Source organism: Colobus angolensis, unplaced genomic scaffold, assembly GCF_000951035.1.
Source record: "Colobus angolensis palliatus isolate OR3802 unplaced genomic scaffold, Cang.pa_1.0 Scaffold55, whole genome shotgun sequence".
Classification (NCBI taxonomy): domain Eukaryota; kingdom Metazoa; phylum Chordata; class Mammalia; order Primates; family Cercopithecidae; genus Colobus; species Colobus angolensis.
In genome coordinates, this window is record NW_012119043.1 from 7682857 (window position 1) to 7706427 (window position 23571).

The 23571-nt window shown below is 47.2% G+C and overlaps 1 protein-coding gene across 2 annotated transcripts in view; it reads left to right on the top strand.

Annotated features, from left to right (window-relative positions):
- CLEC16A (C-type lectin domain family 16, member A) overlaps positions 1-23571 on the top strand; it is a 233890-nt gene that overhangs the window by 161634 nt on the left and 48685 nt on the right. Inside the window, exons 19-21 of one of the 2 annotated variants that reach the window (XM_011961400.1) lie at positions 12009-12160; positions 15659-15863; positions 17906-18271. In XM_011961400.1, coding sequence (XP_011816790.1) covers positions 12009-12160; positions 15659-15863; positions 17906-18207 — 659 coding nt within the window. In that variant the 3' untranslated portion in view covers positions 18208-18271. Of the gene's footprint in view, positions 1-12008; positions 12161-15658; positions 15864-17905; positions 18272-23571 lie in introns of those variants that run through there. The other variant, XM_011961399.1, reaches the window with a different exon arrangement.

Sequence of the window (23571 nt, forward strand, 5' to 3'; positions counted from 1 at the left end):
CCATTATCTCCATACCTCATTGCTAGTTTCCTTTGCAAATCCCAGAAATGCCACCAGTACATTTTTTTTTTCCTCTTCGTATTAGAGGGTGCGGCTCATAGGCTTGGCAGCAGAAAGGTGCCAAGACCCACTCTCCATCCAGGAAATATCACACTTCACAACTGCCCCCTTTTTGTGCTGGGAAGGAATGCTTTAGGCAGCCACAAAGGAGACAACGTAATTGATTGCTACTTGCAGCGAGTAACCCATAAGCTGTTGCTGGGTTGATGGAGAAATGGTTACTTAATTTTCTTCAAAGGATTGATTTGACTGTCAGGAGAAGCAGCCAACCTAATTGAGTGTGCTAGTTCACACCCTCGGTGGGAACAGTCTGAGCTCTTCTTTCATCTTCAAAGTGTCCTGGGTTATGAAGTCCCCTACTGGAGTTAGTTGAGGCTCGGGAAGGTCCAGATGTCATATCACGCTGTTCTGCCTCCTCCGGGTGATCTGTAGAATTTACCAGGGCCCAGTTCCTTGTCACTGCAGCTCTACTGGGCTTGCACTGAAATCAGCACTGGCTTCCTTTTGAAAGCACTCAAGTTAGCTCCCGAGGAAACATGATTTTTTTATGCCCCAGAATGACTGCTGTTTTCAGTTTTCACTGGATTCTGACAGGATGGTGACCTGGGAGAGATGCATTGCACTGTCCTCCTGAGCTGTTGATTGACCCCTCGGACCACCTAGGCTTCCTCTCCCCTCCACCCCGCAGTGAGCCGTGACTCACCAGGTACTCCCCAGCGGTGCAGTCCTGGTGGCCAAGACCCCTCCTGCAGCTGCGTTCTGTCATCAGGGAGGCATGCGAGGCTGATTTTTCCCCCAAGTCACCAATGTAATTCTGTGCCACAAAGAACCATCTCCATCCCACAGAGGCTGGTGCCCCAAGTGTCCAGCAGCTTGGAAGGGCAGCCATCCTTCTGCTGGTGAAGCATCATGAAGGCAGGCCGCTGACCGGTCTTGCTAACTGATGGATTCTGGCATCTGAAAAGAGCCCAAGGGGCAGACACCCAGCTTCAGTCTCCCCTGCATGCCAGGAAGAGAAACTCTCAAGGGTAGAAGAGAGACAGCATTTCCTAAGCCAAAGAAGGAACTAGGTCTGCTGTTCAAAGAGGCCACCAAGTGCCCTGTGAAAGGGGGACCTTGCCAAGGCAGTCCAGGAGCATGGAGGTGGCTTCAGGTCCTCAGCCTCCAGGGAGTTAAACCCTTAGGGCTTGCCTCTTGAGAGCTCACATCATTTGACTATCCCCTTGCCAGAACCAGGCATCTCCTACCCTCAGTAGCTAGTCCAGGTGGAGGGGCACCAGGCTGTGAGGCAGACAAGTGATCTTCTCTCTGGCCTCACCCAGGGGACTGGAATGCCACGATTCGATCAGCTTGTTCAGGAGAGTATGAAGTTCACATGGCCATCTGGCTGCATCCCTCGGCCACGTATGTCACTCATCAGTTTGTGTCATTGGGGAAGTCACTTGACCTGCTGCAGTTTGTGACCACCTCATAGGATCTGGGACCGTATCAAGTGGAAAGTTGGGGCTTGGCATATAAAAGCACTTTATAAAGGTTGGTCTTGGTGCCAGCAACAGTTGTCATTGATAAAACTACTGGGTGCAGGCCGGCCGCGGTGGCTCACGCCTGTAATCCCAGCACTTGGGGAGGCTGAGACGGGCAAATCACAAGGTCAGGAGATCGAGACCATCCTAGCTAACATGGTGAAACCCCATCTCTACTAAAAATACAAAAAAATTAGCTGGGCATGGTGGCAGGCGCCTGTAGTCCCAGCTACTCGGGAGGCTGAGGCAGGAGAATGGCGTGAACCCGGGAGGCGGAGCTCGCAGTGAGCCAAGATCATGCCACTGCACTCCAGCCTGGGTGACAGAGCGAGACTCACTCTCAAAAAAATAAATAAATAAAAAATAACTACTGGGAGCAGGGGCCTTAATTCAAAACAGCCCTGAGTTTTTTATTTTTTTTTAGATGGAGTCTCTCTGTCACCCAAGCTGAAGTGCAGTATGTGCGATCATGACCCAGTGCAACCTGGAACTCCCAGACCCAAGTGATCCTCCCACCTCAGCCTGGGACCACAGGTGTGCACCACCACGCCCAGCTAATTTTTATTATTATTTGTAAAGACGGGGGTCTTGCTATGTTGCCCAGGCTGGTCTTGAGCTCCTGGGCTCAAGTAATCCTCCCGCCTTGGCCTCCCAAAGTAGGGGGGTTACTGGTATGAGCCACCTCACTCAGCCCTGATAATCTTTCAGTACATGGCTTTAGAGAACCAAAGCCTGGAATGGTGCTGCATCCCCAACTCCGGTGAAAGCCAGCGATGCTCAGTGTTTTTTGCCCTCCCTGCACCACCCACAGGCCACTGAAGTTCCCCCTCACTAATCCCTGGTACCAGCACAGACTCTGGAATAGAAACAAGTCAGGCTGGAGTGGATGTGTGGAGGGGCCAAGACCACAGCCCCTCCCTCACAGGTGCAGCCACGGGCCCTCTCGATCTCCTATCAGCTGTGGGCCTTGCTGTTGGAATTCCAGGGTGAGCCGGCCATTCCCTCAGGGGATCAGTGTTCCCGGTTCCTCAGCCCCTCCTGACCTCTGATTAACTACACGTGCTTGAAAGATTTGCTAATGTTTACTGAATTGCTAATTTAAATTCCAGCTGTGGCCTAAAACAGGCTATTGGATTTCAAAGCCTTGGAATTCTGCTGGCCTGGAGATCCCCCTGTAAGGAAAAAGACTTCCATTCTAAATGCAGTTGGAGCCACCAATGCCAAGAATTAAATTATGGATTGGCATCCGTATTTCATTGTGAAGGGATTATTTAAATACAGCAAAAGTCAGTCAGCCCCATTTATCGCTCAGTAATGAGCTACAGTCTTTCAGAGGGGGGTGTGGAGGAAAGCTTCAGCCCAGGAGCTAAAAGAACAGTTGGTTGAGAAGTCCCTGGCCTCCAAATGGGAGCACCAAAAGACATTAGCTCCCTTCCATGGCATGTGCAAATACTTCTTCAGCACCAGCCATTGCCCAGACCCCCTCCAGGGAGTATGGCAGCTGGTGATACCGGTCGGGGCCCCTTGTTTTGGGAGCTTGCAGTCTGGACTGGGATGCTTCAACACAGTCAAGAATGGCAGGCACTGGGGTGGGGCTGGGGATTGGGGAAATGTAGAGAGGGACTGGGAGAGCAGCCGGGAATGACGGGTCAGGGGAGGTCTCACCGCACAGCCCGGGGGGCCTGTGTATCTTCCATGACCTTACAGGAATTCTGAAAACTGAAAACCAAGATTCATTTTCTTCCTCTGAAGACACTCATTTAGTCAAGAGTTTGCATTCAGAAAGCATGATTACCTTAGGCAGAAGGGTTCCAACGAGAGAGTCACGGCTCTAGCAATGTCATGGCACTGCCGAGCAATTTGACTTGTGCTGGGAGAACACTACGGCCCCTTCTGACAATCACCACCACCACCATAGCTTGGATCTGTGAGGCATGTTGCGCACAGCCCCATGCCCCCTCCCAGATACCCTGGACCACCTGCAGGTGATTAAGTGTTCTTCATATAAGGCAGAAACCTGAGACTCAGAGAAGGAAGGTGATCTACCCAGGGTCACACAGTTTAATATTTGGCAGAGCTGGGCTTTAAACCCAGTCTCCACAGCACTAAAGCCCAAGCTCTTTTTGTCAGGCCAAGTTGCCCTCGTTCTGCACTTCATGGTAACAGCATGCTTTTTCTTTCATGCTTTTTCCTTTTCTTCTCTTCCTTCCCAGCATCTTAAAATTGTGTTGGAAAATGGTTGTACTAGTTTCCCTTCATTCTGCTTAAATACTCAGAGGATCTTCCGAGGTCCCCAAAACAGCCAATCCTGAGTTGTTTCTCTAGGCTAGTCTTCTGAGATGCAGCATGTAGCTTCTTGGTGGTACTGAAAGAACTTTAGAATTTTAAATGTGCCTGGATATAGCACTAAAATTACCATCACAATTATCTATTGCTGGGTAACCAACCACTTAAATTAACTTCATGGCTTAAAACAGCTATGGGAATTCATTTTGCTAGCAAATGTATAATTTGCCCAGGGCTCAATGGGAACAACTCTGCTCCACATGGCATCAGCTGGAGTGTATGGACTGGGAGCTGGTTGTGGGCCTGGACCTTGGTTTCTCTCTGTGGGTGTCTCCATGGCTACTTGGGCTTCCTCACAACATGGTGGATAGGTTCCAAGAGCATTTTTATGACCTTGCCTCAGAAATCACAAAGCCTTTCATGGTCTTTAGCCTCCCACCTGGGCCCTGAACTCCTCGAGGTGGGGGCCAAGCCTCATTCTTAGTATGGGTACTTAGTGCCTAGTACAGAGCCTGGCCCCAGTGGGCACCAGACTGTGCACCTGCACATGTGAGCTGAGCTGGACACCAGAGCTCTGGAACTCACAGGTCTGACTGTGAGAAGAACTCACACTTTGGAAACAGCCACAGCTATGTCCCAAGGGTGCTGTCAGAGAGCTCTTGGCTTCCCGCCATCACCTGGTTCTCAGTGATTGTCTATTATCTGCATGATCAGGCAGAGCCTAGCTGGCCAGCAGCTTGGCCTAGTGCTGCTCCCCACCCTTGGCTGGGCCTCATAAAGACCTGAGTCCTTTTGTGTAAAACTGTGGAAAGAGACTCACTTATTTCTTTATTCAATTTTAAGTGTGCAAATTACATACCTGTTTTCCCTTTGGAAAATCAGAGCAGTGTGTAGAAACTAAAATCGGCCTGTAATTCCAGCACTTTGGGAGGCTGAGGTGGGAGGATCCCTTGAGCCAGGAGTTTGAGACCAGCCTGGGCAACATGGCACAACCCCATCTCTACAAAAAATAAAAAATTAGCTGGGCATGGATGGCACATGCCTTTAGTCCCAGTAGCTTGGGAGGCTAAGGTGAGAGGATCACTCGAGCCTGGGAGGCTGAGGCTGCAGTAAGCCATGATCGTGCCCCCCCTGTACTCCTGCCTGGGTGACAGAGTGAGACCCTGTCTCAAAGAAAAAAACAGAAAAAAAAAAACTAAAATCACCTTGGAGCTTCTTTTTCTACTCATCAGTATGTTCTTGAGACTTGGCTCTTTTGAACTCTCTGGAGAGCGAATTCATTCCATGTCGTTGCTCCGTGGTGTTACACAGAAGGAATAAACACATTTTAGTTAGTCTTTCCCTTGCTGGAAAATTGAGTCTTCATAGTCTCTTGGCCCACACGTGTGAGTGTTTTTCTTGGGAACATACCAATTGCTAGGTCATAGAATGTGAAACTTTCGGTTTTAATAAATAATGCTAATTTGTCCTTCAAAACAGCTATGCTAATTTATTCTCCCACTAGCAGCTTTTGAGAAATGCTAGTTTCTCTGCATCCTCATTACACCTGATGTTATCAGACATGTTTATTCTTGTCAATCCTATGGACAGAAGATGGTATTTTGTTTTGATTTGTTTCAAGGTTTCCCACAAGGATGGCTCTGTGTGTGTGTGTGTGTGTGTGTGTGTGTGTGTGTGTGTTTATTGGCATGTCCCCATTCCTGGCTGCCCCCTTCCCCTCGTCTGTGAATGGCCTATGCAAACCCTTCACATTTACTAGTGTATCTTTTGCCTCTTAAATCACGTGGATGATTGATCTGATCATTGTCTTCTGATAATTTTCTGAATAGAATCCTAAGCTCTACACCCGTAGAATTGGAGATTATATGGGCAGTGAGATCTGGGGATGGTGGATGGATGATCAGGAAGCCTCATGTCACCTATCACCTGCACTGGCCTCTCCTTGCCATGGCCACTCCTGAGTGTCAGGCAGGGAGGCTGCCACATACCACGACAGAGCCACCTGCCACCAAGTCCTTCCCATGGTACCTTAGCACTCAGCACACTCCTGCCGGCTGCCAAAATGTACACATGAAGGCTGCAGGCAGAGGCTTTAGAGGGTGGGCCGAGTTGGATTCCATTCAGCAATTCTCTCCTGGATTTATCCTCGACCTAAGACCCCATGGCAGTCCCAAAGTGACTAGCCCGTGTCCCCCAGGGCTCCACAGCCAGGGTGTGGAGCAGCCGAAGACTGGGGCAGGATACAAGAGTTCCCTAAAATGATACCTGAGGGGACCACAAAGGAGTCACCCAAAAATGGTGATCACCAGCATTTCCTTGATCTCCCTTGCGAATGGCATTCACTTGTAATCCGTAGAAGCCACTTCATTTCTCCTTAACTGCCCCACAGCCTCTGAAAAGCGAGAGGCTCCCTCCCTGGGATCCTTCCTGTCTCACTGCTGTGGCCGCATTTTAGTTTTCTTATGAAATCTCTCACTGTGTTGTCACAGGGCTTTGATGTCTCAATTACATTTCTGAAAGCTGTTCTGTTCTGGGGTTTTATCCTTCCTTTTTTGTTCTTTGTGGTGGAGGTGGCAAGTCTTTCTTCCGCTGAAGCCCCTCAGGCAGCCAGGCCCTGTGAGGGAGTCGCACTGCCTGGGACAAGCCCCACTGACACTGACACCTATGACTTTGTCCGTTTCCCAGATCAAACTCTCAGATGCACTTCTTTTGTGAATGTGGAAACAGAAAGTAGTCAAGTTGTCGTGTGTAGAGTGAGGAAAGGGAAAGGAGAGGAGGGGGAAGGAGGACAGAAGGAGAAAGGAAAGAACATGTTTATTGTTTTTGTTCTATTTTTAAAGAGCAATTTTTAAAAGATTCCCGTTGAGAAAATGCTTTAAGTTTTGTTTATTTGTTTTGAGACAGGGCTCATCACTGTCGCCCAGACTGGAGTGCAGTGGTGTGATCACGGCTGTCTAGAGCCTCCTCCCTGGGCTCAAGTGATCCTCCTGCCTCAGCCTCCTGAGTAGCTGGGACTATAGGCACATGCCAGTACAGCCAGCTAATTTTTCTACTTTTAGTAGAGGTGAGGTTTTGCCATGTTGCACAGGCTGATGTGGAACTCCTGGGCTCAAGTGATCCACCCATCTCAGCCTTCAAAATTGCTGGGAGTATAGGCATGAGCCACCGGCCCCGGCCTGTTTTAAGTATTGAGTAAAGAAAACAAACCCTACACTACCACAAAGAAAATGTTTGTAAGAATGAATATGATGACTTCCTTTTTTAATAATGTAGAAGACTAGTCATCTAGAGGGTCATCCAATATGGAACTAAAAATTTATCCTAAGATATACATATTATTATACATTTTATGTTAGTATAATACATTTCATAATATATTAAAACACACATATTTTATTTTAATTTTTTTTAGAGACAGGGTCTCACTGTGTTGCTCAGGATGAACTCTTAAGCTCAAGCAGTCCTTCCACCTTGGCCTCCCACAGTGCTGAGATTACAGGCATGAGCCACTGTGCCCAGCCCTAAAATATATTTTTTTTAAAATATTTTCAAATACCTGACTGGACTGTTGGGAAAGGAAAGAAGATTCTTGCTGTAGATAATAAGAAAGTACAACTGGGCCAGATGTGGTAGCGCATGCCTGTAATCCCAGCATTTTGGGAGGCCAAGGCAGGCAGATCACTTGAGGCCAGGACTTCGAGACTAGCCTGGCCAACATGGTGAAACCCTGTCTCTACTAAAAATAAAAAAAATAAAAAAATAGCCAGGGGTGGTGGTGTGCGCCTATAATCCTAGCTACTAGGGAGGCTGAGGCAGGAGAATCACTTGAACCTGGGAGGCAGAGGTTGCAGTGAGCTGAGATCGTGCCACTGCACTCCAGCCTATGCAACAGAGCGAGACTGTCTAAAAAAAAAAAAAAAAAAAAAAAAAAGGTACAAATTCAATAAAGCCTGTCCGGTGCTGGGATTTGCTATGGGGGCACCTGGCTGACTTCAGGGGTCATGTGCTAGAGAGAATAGAGGGAAACACGAGGCCTGTAAAGACCGAGAGGCAACTGGGTGACATCCAGGTGAAACCAGAATCTCAGACAGTTTACACTGTTGGAGGATTGAACAGAGGCGTATGTGCTGGGGGTACCCGAAAAAGGAAAGAGAAGTTTATCTAAATTAAAAATCTGTGCTTTTAGATCAGGATGAAAACTAAAAAAGGAGAGGGGGGAAGTCCTTGGAGAATGCATGAGCCCAAGTTTGTTATTGTGTGTTTTGGCCAGAATTGATACCATCCATGTTATCCTTCTCCTCCACCAATAAAGTTGAGCCAAATATCTGGTTAAAGTGCTCCCAACAGAACCTTTTGGGGTGATAGAAGTATTCCACAACTGGGATGTAGTAATGCATAGCTGTAAATGTACTAAAACTCAGCACTATCCAAAATAGTGAACTCATGGAGTCAACCCAGGTGCCCATCAGTGGTGGACTGGATGAAGAAAATGTAGTACATATACACTATGGAATACTACACAGCCGTAAAAAAAGAACAAAATCATGTCCTTTGCAGCAACATGGATGCAGCTGGCAGCCTAAGCGAATTAATGTGGGAACAGAAGACCAAATACCACATGTTCTCACTTATAAGTGGGAGCTAAACATTGGATACTCATGGACATAAAGATGGCAGTAGGAGACACTGTGTACTGCCAAAGGCAGGGGGGGTGACAAGGGTTGAAAAACTATTGGGTACTATGCTCAGAAAAAGAAAAAATTACTAAAACTCAAACTGTATACTTAAAATAGGTACACTGTATACTTAAAATAGGGGAACTTTATAGTGTGTAAATTATAGTTTAATAAAACTGTGAAGAAACAACAAAACATCTCACCTACCCTCTTCTAATCAGAGACTTGTTAATGTTTTGGCACATTTTCTCTGTACTAGTGTTTCTTTGTAGGGATACTTTTTTTTTTTAAAACAAATCAAACTCATAGTAATAACATTTTTATCCTCTTTCATTTAAAATTATGTTTTCCACAGTCATTGTAATTATTTGTAAAACATGATTTTTAACTTGGGCTTATTATATGTGTTTCAAAAGTATGTCTTGAATACTTTTGTCATTTTAAAATAATTTTAAACAGTAGAGTAGAACATAGAACAAAAATGAAAGTTCTCCCCTTAATACTTCTCCCACATACACACTCCTACCCCCAGTTCTCACCTCGCTCCTCATGGGGAACCACTGTCCACAGTTTGGTTAAACAATTTTTAAATGGGTGTATAATTTTGCATCTGGTGGGGGAAAAAAATGTACTCAAATAGTTCTCCTGTTTGGGGACATTTAGGTTGTTTCCGGACTGAGCTCTCTCATTTAAAACGTAAATGGCAGAGGATTACATACATCAGTAGACTGTACATCTAATGGTCCTATGTTACTCTGGTGATTTCCAAGTCAAGGTTAGGCATTAAATCAGACATTAAATTTGAGGATAACTTTCTTTTTCTTTTCTTTTTTTTTTTTTTTTAGACAGGGTCTCGCTCTTGTCACCTAGGCTGGAGTACAGTGGTACACTCATGGTTCACTGCAGCCTCTACCTCCTTGGCTCAAGCAATCCTCTCACATCAGCCTCCTAAGTAGCTGAGAGGCTAATTTTTTTTCTGCTTTTTGTAGAGACAGGGTCTCACTATGTTGCCCAGGCTGGTCTTGAACTCCTGGGCTCAAGCAGTCCTCCCACCTCAGCCTCCCAAAGTGCTGGGATTACAGGCACGAGCCACCACACCCAGCTAGGGATAACTTTCAAGTAAGAGAAGGAACCTAGCATATGCAGAGGACTCCTATGCACAAGACCCCATGCTTTTCCCGCCTTTTCTCATTTGACGCACCAACCAATTCAAGATAAGGGACATAATTCTCATTTTACAAATGGGAAAACTGGTTCTGAAGGGCCAAGTGCCATACACATCCAATGCACATCCACATACAACAGTGCAGGGCTTGGCTCTAAATTGTCATACGCTGAGTTGAGGGCTTGGTGATTCTCTCGTGGCTCGGGGGATTCTTGCTTTACTGTCTTTATTAACTAGGTGAACTCAGTTTAACCATTTACTTAATTAGGTGAACTCAGTTTAACCATCACAAGTGTAAACTGCCATCAGTCTTTAAAGAAGCACAGAAATGTTACTGAGGTTCTTGGTTTAAGTAAGTTCCATTTGTCTGTTTTTGGCTTTGTTGCCTGTGCTTTTGAGGTCTTAGTCATACATTTTTTGCATAGACCAATGTCCAGAGAGTTTTCACCTAGATTTTCTTCTAGAATTTTTGTAGTTCTGGGCCTTACATTTAAGTCTTTAATCCATCTTGAGTTGGTTTTGTATACAGCAAGAAAGAGGGGTCCAGTTTCATTCTTCTGCGTATGATTATCCAATTTTCCCAGCACCATTTACTGAAGATGGTATTCTTTCCCCAGTGTATGTTCTTACCAGTTGTGTTGAAGATCACTTGACTGTAAATATGTGACTTTATTTCTGGGCTCTCTATTCGGTTCTGTTGGTCCATGTGTTTTTCTTTTTGTTATTTTTTGAGACAGGGTCTCATTCTGTCACCCAGGCTGAAGTGCTGTGGTGCGATCTTGGCTCACTGCAACTTTGCCTCTCAGGTTCAAGCGATTCTCCACCTCAGCCTCTGGGGTAGCTGGGACTACAGGCACACACCACCACGCTCAGCTAATTTTTTTTAGTTTTTGGTAGAGACAGTGTTTCACCATGTTGGCCAGGTTGGCCTTTAAGTCCTGACCTCAAGTGATCTGCCCACCTCAGCCTCCTAGAGTGCTGGAATTACAGGCATGAGCCACAGCACCCAGCCTATATATCTGCTTTTATAGCAGTACCATGCTCTGTTGGTTATTAGAGCCTTGTAATTTGAAGTCAGGTAGTGTGATGCTTCCAGCTTTGCTCTTTTTTTGTTTGTTTTGAGACCAAGTCTCTGTCACACAGGCTGGAGTGCAGTGGCGTAATCGTGGCTTGTTGCAGCCTTGAACCCCACTGGGCTCAAGCCATCCTCCCACCTGAGGCTCCTGAATGGCTGAGACTACAGGTGTGGGCCACCACAGTCAACTAATTTTTTGCATTTTTTGTAGAGGTGGGGTTTTGCCATGTTACCCAGGGTAGTCTCCAGCGCCTGAGCTCAAGCGATCCTCCCTCCTTGGACTCCCAAAGTACTGGAATTACAGGTGTGAGCCACCACACCTGGCCTAGCTTTACTCTTTTTGCTCAGGTTTGTTTTGACTATTTGGGCTCTTTTTGGGTGCCATATGAATTTTAGGATTTTTTTCTAATACTGTGAAAAAGTTGGTATTCTGATAGGAATTTGCATTGAATGTATAGATCGCCTTGGGTAGCGTGGTCACTTTATATCAATTCTTCTGATCCGTGAGCGTTGGATGTGTCTCCATTTGTTTGTGCCATCTTCAGTTTCTTTCTTGGGCTGCTGATTGTTTTGTTGATGTTTTGGTTTGGTTTGGTTTTTTGAGACGGAGTTTTGCTCTTCTTGCCCAGGCTGGAGTGCAATAGTGCGATCTCGGCTCACTGCAACCTCCACCTCCCAGGTTTAAGCAATTCTTCTGCCTCAGCCTCCCAAGTAGCTGGGATTACAGGTGCCTTCCACCACACCCAGCTAATCTTTTGTAGTTTTAGTAGAGATGGGATTTCACCATGTTGGCCAGTCTGGTCTCGAACTCCTCACCTCAGGTGATCCACCTGCCTTGGCCTCCCAAAGTGCTGGGATTGCAGGCATGAGCCACTGCACCCAGCCATGCTGGTTGTTTTTAAGCTACGGTTTGAGCACCTAACATGCAGTAAGCAATGGACAGATGCTTTATGTACTTTATATGCTTTATATCAGTCCTTACTGTAGCAGTTTGAGGGAGTGAGCATTATCTTTATTATCCAGATGAGGGATCTGAGGTCCAGAGAGACAAAGAAACTTTCCCAGCATAACGAGAAGGAACTCAGACCTAGGTCTGTGTGACTCTAGACCTGGGCTCTAACCACTGAGCTCTGCTCCTGGTAGAATGAGAGTCAGCTTTGGTGTCTCTATCACCCCGGGCATCCAGACTGTGCCTCATTCTCTTCTCACCTTCCTCCTCCCAGATAACAGCGACTTGATTGCATGTACAGTGATCACCAAGGATGGCGGCATGGTCCAGCGATTCCTGGCTGTGGATATTTACCAGATGAGTTTGGTGGAGCCTGATGTGTCCAGGCTTGGCTGGGGAGTGGTCAAGTTTGCAGGCCTATTGCAGGTAAGATGGCCAGGAGCTCTGGAATCTCTTCTCAGTTGGCTACAAACACACACACACACACACACCTCCACACACAGCTATCATCTTTATCATTAATTTCTAATGATATTATACAAGGTATATGTGAACAAATTGTCACCCAAAAAAAAGCTAAAATATCACATAAATGCTCAGATATAGAGCAAAGTCCTTTTTGACCAAAACCCTCAATTCTTACACCTCCCCTCCACAGGAGATAACCTTTATTATCAGTGTGACCTTTCCAGATCTGTTTTTCTGCCAAATGCATATATAAATGTAACTACATGTACTATTTTTTAAAATTATATACATATACTTGAGAGTGTATGTGCGTGTTTTTTATGATATCACATTGAATATGTTCTAAACTTTGCTTTTTTCATTCAATAGCATGTCTTGGAGAGCCAGCTACATTAGTACACGCAGACCTCCTGGTATTCTTTTTCACTGCTGTGTGACTATAGCAAGGCATGTTTAACCCATGCCCTGTCGACTCTTTCCAGTTTTCTGCCTTTCCAGACAGTACTGCCATGAACGGAATCACTCTCACTCCTTTATGCACTTGGGCAAGATTTCCCTAGGCAGATACCAAGAAGCTGGGGTGGACTAGTTTTTTTTTTTTTTTTTTTTTTGAGACAGAGTCTCGCTCTGTCGCCCAGGCTGGAGTGCAGTGGCCGGATCTCAGCTCACTGCAAGCTCCGCCTCCCGGGTTTACGCCATTCTCCTGCCTCAGCCTCCCGAGTAGCTGGGACTACAGGCACCCGCCACCTCGCCCGGCTAGTTTTTTGTACTTTTTTTAGTAGAGATGGGGTTTCACCATGTTAGCCAGGATGGTGTACTAATTTTAAGTGTTAGTAGACACTGCCAAATACCACTCTAAAATGATTGTTGCCACTGGCATTTTTGAGAATTCCCTTCCGCTCAACGTCAGTCCAGCAGAGCTAGGCTCTAACTTGCCAAGTACCAAGCTGGGGCCTGGGTTTTGGGGTTTTTTTGTTTGTTTGTTTTTTGTTTTTAATGTTTGCCAATGTGGGCCGGGCGTGGTGGCTTGTGTCTGTAATCCCAGCACTTTGGGAGGCCAAGGCAGGTGGATCACTTGAGGTCAGGAGTTCGAGACCAGCCTGGCCAACATGGTAAAACCCTGTCTCTACTAAAAATACAAAAATTAACTAGGCATGGTGGCAGGCACCTGTAATCCCAGCTACCCAGGAGGCTGAGGCACGAGAATTGCTTGAACCCAGGAGGCAGAGGTTGCAGTGAGCTGAGATCGCGCCACTGCACTCCAGCCTGGGTGGCACAGTGAGACCCTGTCTAAAAAAAAAAAAAAAAAAAAAGTTTGTCTACGTGATAGATGACTAGTACCAGCTCTTTGAGTGAATAAAGCAAAGAATCAGAAGGGTTGAAAGCAGCCTCCCAGCTCACCCCTCTGCCATACCCTTTGTCCCTGGATGTCCAGCCGACACTTCACGCCTGAGCTTTGCCCTACTTCAAGGCAGTCCATTTCTTTGCCAGCCAGCCCTGGTTTCTGGAAGGGCCTTGCTCAGGCTGCCCCATCTCTGCCTCGCCACAGCCTGACCTGCTGTCTGTGTCCTGCTCTCTGCGAGAACCACCCACATACTTGAAGCTGCTGTTACAGCCTCTTCCCCAACCTTCTCTTCTTCAGCATCTTTCTATTGTAAAGGTGTCTTTTACAAAGTATAATGTAAGAAACAACTTTAGAAGAATCTTTCATTTAAAAAAACACTCCATGGACCGGGCGCGGTGGCTCAAGCCTGTAATCCCAGCACTTTGGGAGGCCGAGGCAGACGGATCACAAGGTCAGGAGATCGAGACCATCCTGGCTAACACAGTGAAACCCCGACTCTACTACAAATACAAAAAATTAGCCGGGTGTGGTGGCGGGCACCTGTAGTCCAGCTACTCGGGAGGCTGGGGCAGGAGAATGGAGTGAACCCGGGAGGCGGAGCTTGCAGTGAGCCGAGGTTGCGCCACTGCACTCCAGCCTGGGCGACGGAGCGAGACTCTGTCTCAAAAAAAAAAAAAAACACTCCATGCAAGACATTGTCCATTAAGTGACTTATGCTTATCTATCTAGGCTTTACCTAGGCTTATGATTAATTTCCATTAGAATTTAGTGTCAGGCAAGTGTTTTCCTCCCCCAAAGAATTAATATGTGTCTTCCATCAGACAATGAAAGCCACATAAACCTTTTTTTTTTTGGACGTCTTCCAATGGATACTATTTGTCAGGTCTTTACTATACCACACTCCCTGCTTTAAATGTGGAATACCTCATCTAATCCTTACTATCACGTTTTGATGGGGGTGTTGTCTCCAAAGAGCCCGCGCCAAATGTAATGCCTGAGAACCACAACCATCTTCCGCTGTGAGCCTTTTCCAACGTTGTCCCCCCCTCCTTTAACATTTCTGACTTTTGTGTTCATCCCCTCGCAGGCTTTTATATCAGATCACCTGAAACCTTCATGGGAGCAGATTCTCTATGCAGAATCCGTTCTGAGGTTTTAAACTGGGTTTGTCTTTTTTAAAATTTGCTCCATGTTCGTTTCTTCTCCACCTTCAGAACACAGCTTCCTTCAAATCTCTGCTCAGTGACTTTCCCTATTCCTTTCTTTTTTTCTTTTTTTTTTTTTAATTTGAGACAGAGTCTTGCTCTGTCACCCAGGCTGGAGTGCAGTGGTTCGATCTCTGCTCACTGCAACCTCTGCCTCCCTGGTTCAAGCGATTCTCCTGCCTTATAGCCTCCTGAGTATCTGGGACTACAGGCACACACCACCATGCCTGGCTAATTTTTATGTTTTTAGTACAGACTGGGTTTCACCTTGTTGGCCAAGCTGGTCTCGAACTCCGACCTTGTGATCCACCCACCTCGGCCTCCCAAAGTGCTGGGATTACAGGCATGAGCCACCATGCCCAGCCCCTGTCCCTTTCTCAGGATTAACTTTTCCCTTTGGGGACCAGAAGTTTCTGAAAGACATACAAATGGTTGCCAACGATGTCCCCTTCTTAGAAGAAATAAGGAAGAAATTGAGGAGTAGATGAGCAGCTATATCTAAGATCATGCCAGATGGTAGTAGTAATTTTGGTTCATTATCTCTGGCTTCTTAGAAGTAAGAGTTTGCCTGTTGTGTTTCCTGTGGGCCCTTGAAGAGGCTTGTATGGGGTACCCTGTTATTCATGAGCTGACCCAAGTCCTCATGGAAAACAGACACCAGCCACCACCACCAGCATTCGCTCCTTTGGGATACTCTGTGCCTCCCCCTACACTGTCTTCTCCCACTGAGTCTGGTCTGCCTTGTGCCCATCCATGACTGTGTTGGACTTGGGAGGCTGTTGATCTTAGATCAAAAGCAGAGTTGAATTTGGAGACCTCTTTCTAGATGCCTCATGATGCCACAGCTCCTAGCCACCCTCCTCCCAAACCCAACAAATGCCCTTTCCTTTGCTTCTCACTGTGCAGGACATGCAGGTGACTGGCGTGGAGGATGACAGCCGTGCCCTGAACATCACCATCCACAAGCCTGCGTCCAGCCCCCATTCTAAGCCCTTCCCCATCCTCCAGGCCACCTTCATCTTCTCAGACCACATCCGCTGCATCATCGCCAAGCAGCGCCTGGCCAAAGGCCGCATCCAGGCGAGGCGCATGAAGATGCAGAGAATAGCTGGTGAGTGGCCGGACCCTGGCAGGGCGTCCTCTGACACTTGGCGGGGCAGGGCTTTCTGTAGTTCTGACATTGACCTTGAGAACCCCCATAGCAAAGAAGAAGATACCTATGATTCAGGAATTGTTTTATATGAGTACAAAGAAGTCCCATTTCCTGGGTGTTTGATTTCTGGTGAGTTTCTAGGGCTGCATGGAAGAGAAGAAGAGCCCTCCCTAGCAGGCAGGAGGCCGGCAGTAAGTAGATATCAGTGTGGGACCACTCTTCTCAGCCCTTCACACTGAAATTCTCAAGCATATGTTAACAAAGTGCTTTGACATTCATCTACCACCTCCGATCCTTAAAATAACTCTGAAGTTCTGTAGGGCCTGCTCTGCCCATTTTACGGAGAAGGAAACTGAGGCTCAGGGACTTGCCCAAAGTCATGCAGGCAGAACCCACAGGCAGAACTTCCTACTCTAAAGCTTACCCCTTCCTCCTTCCCCTTCCCAGTTCTTATAAGAGGCAGCCCTACTTGGTGAAAGGCTGGAACCCTTGGAAGGAAGTCATTTTACATTTCACGGGGTTTGTGGTGAATTTCTGAGGAAGCCCAACACTGCCTAGTGTTAGGAAGGCCAAGATTTCTTAGAAGCAAAGGCACAGAAATGAGAGAGATGCATTCACTGGGCAGGAAGGCAGGACTTTCTCCTTGGCGTGGGGGGAAGGCATTCTGTCAACTCCTAAAATTTCAAACAGTCTTTCTCAAGATACCCAGTGCCATTCAGTTCAGGCAGCAGTGGTCATCCTGGTGGCTGCTGAGAGGATTTTAAGCCCACCTGGGGATGTGGGCATGCTTTCTCAAGGGATAACTTTAAAATAAGCCCTTGCCGAGGCACAGTGGTTCATGTCTGTAATCTCAGCACTTTGGGAGGCCAAGGCCGGTGACTCGCTTGCACCCAGGAGTTCGAGACCAGCCTGGGAAACATGGCAAGACCCTGTCTCTACAAAAAAATACAAAAATGAGCCAGGTATGGTGACGCACGCCTGTAGTCCCAGCTATTCTGGAGGCTGTGGCGGGAGGATCACTTGAGCCTGGGAGGTAGAGGTTACAGTGAGCCATGATTACACCACTGCACTCCAGCCTAGGAGACAGAGTGAGACCCTGTCTCAAAAATAAACCCTCAGAGGGCCAGTTTCTGGGCACTACCGATGCGATGATTTGCTGTGCTGATTTGCACAGTCCCACATCCCACGTCGTCCCCGTCTCATTTCTCACTTAGCTGAAACTTGGCCTACAAAATCATTACTGAGGCATTTTGTAATGTGCAAAGTGACTTAAATCATTCAGCCCTTTCTTTTAAGATTTATTTTCAGGGAGTTGTTTCCCCCACCTCCCCCCCGCCCCATGTAAAGCAATTTCTCACAGCTGGCATGAAGGCCAAATACTTCATTTGAAAATTGAGAATTATGCTGTAAAGTGGCTGTTAGAACTAACGCCTTGGGTATTTCTTAAATTGATTTTAAAAAGCCCCTCTAAATGGATATATTGGGAGATTTATTTATGGAAGGGAGGACAGTGGCTAAGACAGATAAACACCTACTCATAGTTACACATGTACATGCACATACATATTTTCACATGCTCCTTCACATGTGCAGATATACGTACACACATATATGTGTGAACTCTCTGGGCAGACTCGGCCCCACTCCCTTGCAGTCTGAAACAGCCTTTGTCAGGATCCTTTACACATGGAAGCTGAGAATCCAAAGTAGAAATTGACCTAGGATCCATTCCACTCGAGGAGCCCGGGCTGCTACCCCTTTCTGCTTGGTCTCAACCTTGGCCTGAAGCCCTCACTTGGCATCTGCTTGTGCCTTGAGCCTCAGTGGGATCTCTGATGTTCCACTGTTCTCTCCAACTCAAGGCTGCCTGCCGCCCACTTGGCATCTCCTAAGTGACGTGCCTGGCAGGGCCACAGCCACTACAATGTCCCCCCACAAATTCTCACCACCCCTCTCTATCCCACATGCTCAGAGTGAACCATGCTATTGTTTGACCGTAGCCCTCCTGGACCTCCCAATCCAGCCCACCACTGAAGTCCTGGGGTTTGGACTCGGCTCTTCCACCTCCACTCAGCACCTGCCTTTCCGCTTCTACGACCAGGGGCGCCGGGGCAGCAGCGACCCCACAGTGCAGCGCTCCGTGTTTGCGTCAGTGGACAAGGTGCCAGGTGAGCCAGCCCCCTGCCCTGCTCCGCAGCTCGTTCGTCATGGTGGGCGTTCAAGGGCTTTCTCTCTGTGGAGCCTGTGTGAGCTGCCCTTCCTCTCTCAGAAGCGCAGTCGGCTGGCAGCACCAGCTTCTTAGAATTTATCAAAGCGCGGCACGAGATTAAACCCAGCACCCAAAATAAATTTTGACTTTCCCTTTAGTATTTGGTTTGGTTTTCCAGAGATTTGTTGGGTATGTGGAAGAACTTCTCAGAATTGACTAAGAAGTTTCTTGGAAATTTCTTGGAAACATTTAAATGATTAATGATGAAGTTGTGGGACAGTAGTTTCCTTCTCCGTGTGAGATGACTAGAAAGAGAGAGTGTGTTTGGTTCCGATTACAACCTGCTGAAGAAGTGAGACTTCAGAAGGAGTGGACAGCTGACCTGTGGACAGCAGGGCCTTCTTTGTCCACTCCTTCCATATGAGGGCATCTCCTCCCACTTTTGCCAAAGGTCATCTCGAACCCTCCTCCTCTCCTCCCCCCAAAACAGAAAATTGAATGGAAAGTTCATTGCTGATTTGTCAGAGTGGAAAGGACCACTTCTCCAGGAGACCGAGTTCTCCCCTTCCTGTTCTGACATGTCTGCTTTAAATAAATCCGTATGCACCCTGATCCCTCGAAAGAGAGCCTTTCTCTTGATTGCAAAACTTTAGAACGCTGGCCAAGCTCTCATTCACAACTTAACCCCTCCCCATGGAGGGCTTCAAACTTAAGTTGGAAGTGTTGTGAAATGTTTTCAAAAGCAGTTACTGATTTAAGACCAAAACGCAGCCATATGAACCTGCTCAAAACCCGAGTCCTGGTTCCCCCAGTGATTTATTTTAGTTTCATTATTTGATTTGATGAATTCATTATTTATATGTATATACTGTAGGCATATGATTTTTTAAAATCCAGACAGGAGATGATCAAAGGAAAAACAAGTCTACTTTGCTTCAGAAGTAACTATTGTTAACAGTTTCTTGCCTGTCTTTCCAGAAATATTTCTTTGTATGTCATGCGTATGTTTGTTTTTTACACATGGGGTATACCATATGTCTGATGCTGCACCCGCTGCTTCTTCCTTAATAGAAAGTGTCACACATTAATACATATAAACCAACCTAGTTCTTCTTAACTGTTATATGGTATTTTGTCATATGGATGGGCAAAAAAATCTTTTTTGCTGTTTCATATTTGGGTTATTTCCAGTGTTTGGGTCTTACAGTATCACAGTGCGCATCCTTAGGGTATCTTTGTGTAATTGTGCAAATCTCGCATATCTGTGTGATAAATTCCTAGCAGTGAATTTGCCAAAGGGGCGGGTTTTTAATCTTCATGTACATAGTCCCAACATGAAGTCTAGAAGACAGTACACCAGTTCACTCTGCCACCCACAGCTTGTGGTTGGTTTCTTTCTTAAAACCAGTCTTAGGGCTGGGCATGGTGGCTCATGCCAGTAATCCCAGCACCTTGGGAGGCTAAGACAGGCGAATTGCTTGCTTGAGCCCAGGAGTTTGAGACCAGCCTGGGCAACATAGTAAGACCTCATCTCTAGTATAAAGAAAAAATTAGCTGGGCATGGTGGTGCACACCTGTGGTCTCAGCTACACTCAGGAGGCTGAGGTGGGAGGGTCACTTGCGCCCAGGAGGTTGACACTGCAGTGAGCTGTGATTGTACCACTGCACCCCAGCCTGAGCAACAGAGTGAGACCCTGTCTCAAAAAGAAAAGAAAAAAAACAATCTTAGGCTGAGAGACTGATTGTGGCACCGCCTCTATTTTCAGTGATGAAATGTGAGATGATTCTGCCTATTTCAGCGCCTGGAGGATTCTTTGCTTAAAAATTCTGCGGGTTGCTTCGTGTTCTGTAGCCATGATTGCTAAGTAAATATAAAGTATGACTGAGTCTAAGTTAACTGAGAACAAATTGACCTGGTAAGAAATGACGTCTTTAGGCTCACTGAGGCATCTTTCAGTTTCGGAACTTACTGGTTAAGGAGAAAAACCCAGGCCTTATTTCCGCTCCGATCCCTTTTGGAATGAGGTAGAATGTAAGTAAATAAATAGAGCCAAGTGGCACATTCTTTGGCATCTACACGATCATTTCTCTGTTTGCGGAATTCTTTAGGATAACTTACTGCTTACCTCTTCTACCCTGCCTGGCCTTCCAGTGGAGGGGTGAGAACATCAAATGCTGGGAGTGTGGCCCGGCTCCAGAACCTGGGCCTGCCTGGCAGGGAAGTTGGCACAGCTGGGATGCCCCATGTCCTGTTGCTGGTCCCAGGGTCAGCAAGTGTGAGGCTGTGCCAACTGGGACAACAGCAAGTCGCAGATGGCTGCTGAAGGCAGCCTCCACCCCTTGGCTGTCTCCCCTGACTGCCCCTGGTAGTGCCACTCAGCTATGAGGATTGAGATGGAGACATTCTTATTTATCCCCCCCACCCCTGCAAAGAGGGAGGCCTCACTGCCCTTCCACCTTGGCTTGGCGCCAGAGCTGTGTCCCAAAGAGCAAGTTGAAATCCCTGAAGCTTGGCATGGTGGGAGCATAGGCTGGCGCCATCCCCATCTCAGTAGTTAGGGTCCCCCACAGCAGCAGCCACTCAGCATCTTGGAATCATTCTTAAATCTTTTCACCCCACTTCCACACCCACCAGCCTGCTTGGCCTCCAGAAAATAATGAAATCTGAGATCTCCTCTCCCAGATCTCCCAAGATTACAACAGAAGCCTTCTCAGGATCCCCAGCTTCCATTCAGCCAGTGGGATCCTTCTAGTACTTCAATCAGATTACATCATACCCCTGCCTCCAGCTTTTTGGTAGTTTCCTGTTGCACTTAGAACAAAATCCACATCTCTCCTTCTGATCTTGGGTGATGGCTATAAGATCCAGCCCCAACTGGCCTCTCAGATGAAGTTCCCCCGACCCCAAGCTCACTCTAGCCCCGACCCCAGCCTTGCCAGTCCCTGCTGCTCCTCTAAGCCAGCAGTTCTCAGAGTTTTAGCCTCAGCATTCCCGTGTTTGTTTATGTGCTTAAAAAGTGTTACAGAACTTAAAGAGATTTCATTTAGATAGATTATATTTATAGATATTTATGACATTAGAAATTAAAACTAAGAAATGCTTTTAATATATATTTATTGAATAAATCCATTGCATATATGCATAACTAACATAGTTTTCTATGAACAATAAACATACAAAATGATTTATGGTGCACATTTCTGCAAGTCTCTTTAATGCCTGGCTTAATAGAAGACATCTGGATTCTCCTGTTTGCTTCTGTTTTCGGTCTGTTGTGATAGCATGCATTCTGTGGCCTCTGGAAAACTCCTCAGTACACCCCTGGGAAAATGAACATAAAAGAAAAATGTCTTACTATTTTTATGAAAACAAGGATTTCCAGACCACACTTTTTGAGACTCACTCCGGTAAATCACTGCGGCCTTCCCTGCCTCAGGGCCTTGCACTGGATGTCTGCCCTGGGATCTTGGTAGCTGCCTCCCGCTAACGGCTCAAGTTTAGTCCGTGTGCCACCTCTTCAGAGGCCTTTTCGTGACCTGGTTCCTTTTTTTTTTTTTTTTGAGACGGAGTCTCGCTCTGTCTCCCAGGCTGGAGTGCAGTGGCACAGTCTCAGCTCACTGCAAGCTCCATCTCCTGGGTTCACGCCATTCTCCTGCCTCAGCCTCCCGAGTAGCTGGGACTACAGGCGCCCGCCACCATGCCCGGCTAGTTTTTTCTATTTTTAGTAGAGACGGGGTTTCACCGTGTTAGCCAGGATGGTCTTGATCTCTTGACCTCATGATCCACTCGCCACGGCCTCCCAAAGTGCTGGGATTACAGGCATGAGCCACCGCGCCCGGCCTGGCCTCGTTCAGTTTATCCACAGCACTGAGGTTCCTTACCTGGCTGATGCCTTTGTGTACCTGGTCATAGTCTTTCTCCCCTGCAGAGAGGGTTGCCTGTGTGGGAACCTTCTGTGCTGTTCACCCTGTATCTCAGTGCCTAGCTCTGTGCCCCTACTCAGTATTGTTTAGTGAAGAATGAGCCTGCATTTGTTCTCTGCTCAGCCTTGGAACAGAGCCCATGAAAGGCCTTCTCCCTTCTCTGAACACGGGAAGACAAGGAAAGTCCCTCTAGGGCCCTAGCTACTTGGTGGTTTAGTCCATGGCACTTTGACAAGGGAACACAAAGGAACTGAGAACCCAGAAGACCTTAAGCAGCATCCCTCGGCTAAATTTCTGTCACCAAGTGAGCAAGATGTGTGTCCAAGGACCATGTACCCAGGTGACAGATTTAGGTTGGTTGCATATCAACTGAATTTCACCACCCTCCTCCTACTCAGAGTTTTACAGAAGGCAAAGAGTAGTGCCAGAGCGGGAGCTGGGCAATGGAGGGAGATTCGGTCATCAGAAGCCTGGCCCGGGTTGGCCTCTGATGCTGTGACATCTCACCACTGCCGTCAAGGGCCCGTGGGTGCTGGGGCATGACCACGTCCCACCCTCCACAATGGTGCCCCTCCCCATACGCCGCACAGTGCATGGAGTCCTTGCTTCTGCCTGGGGAATAATTCACAAGGAGGAAAACAAGTCTGGCTGCATGCCTTGGGGTAGCTGCCAGACAAGGGTGTTTTATTAGGAAACATCTTCCCATTTTATCGGTGGACCCAGGTAATTGTCATAGAGCAGTTTGTCTCTCCTTTAGAAGCTATAAATGATTATATTTGATGAAAATATGCCTTTCATTTCCTTGGAGGAGATATTAAAGTAGTGTATAAATCAGGGCTAATAGGTGACTAGCCACTTTGGTGTATTTTTCTTCTTCCATTTGGCTTAGAAAAAAAAAATCACAAGTTCTATTTATCGGCTGGTTTTATGTTGATGGCTCTCACCCTCACAGAATGTTCAGCTTCACAAGGGACTGTGCGTGAGCCTGGCCAAGGAGGAGGGGTCAGTAGCGGCCAGTATGTGGGGGTGGGCAGGCATGGCCAGGTGTAGACTCTAGCCTGAGCTCTCTGTGGCTTTGAGGTGCCACATTGCTGTGGTTAGTTCCTCGTGGACCCTGCCCATGGCAACAGCTGCTTCTAGAGATAGATAGAATCTGCCATGATGGGCAGGGTGTCCAAAACTCGCCTACAAGACCACCCTTTCCATAAACTCTTAAGTGGACCAGCAGAACCCAGAGCAGAAGCTGTTCCCCAGAAATGACCCAGGGGTGCCGGGGGCTACAGCCTCCCGGAACAGCCTTGCTCCTCACTCTGGGCTCCTACTGGCCCAGTGGCTGCTTCAGGAGGCCGCAGGGGACCGGAGCTGCTTACAGGTGTTCCCCTGATGGGTTGGCAGGTGTGGGAAGGGCTGGCAGAGCACATAGCTCAGAGGAGCAGCCAGGCAGGTTGACATCTCCTGGCCCTTGCAGATGAGGGCTTAGTGACATGACAAAAAAGTGACCTGTTCCCACCTGGTTTACTATCAGCTGTTCCC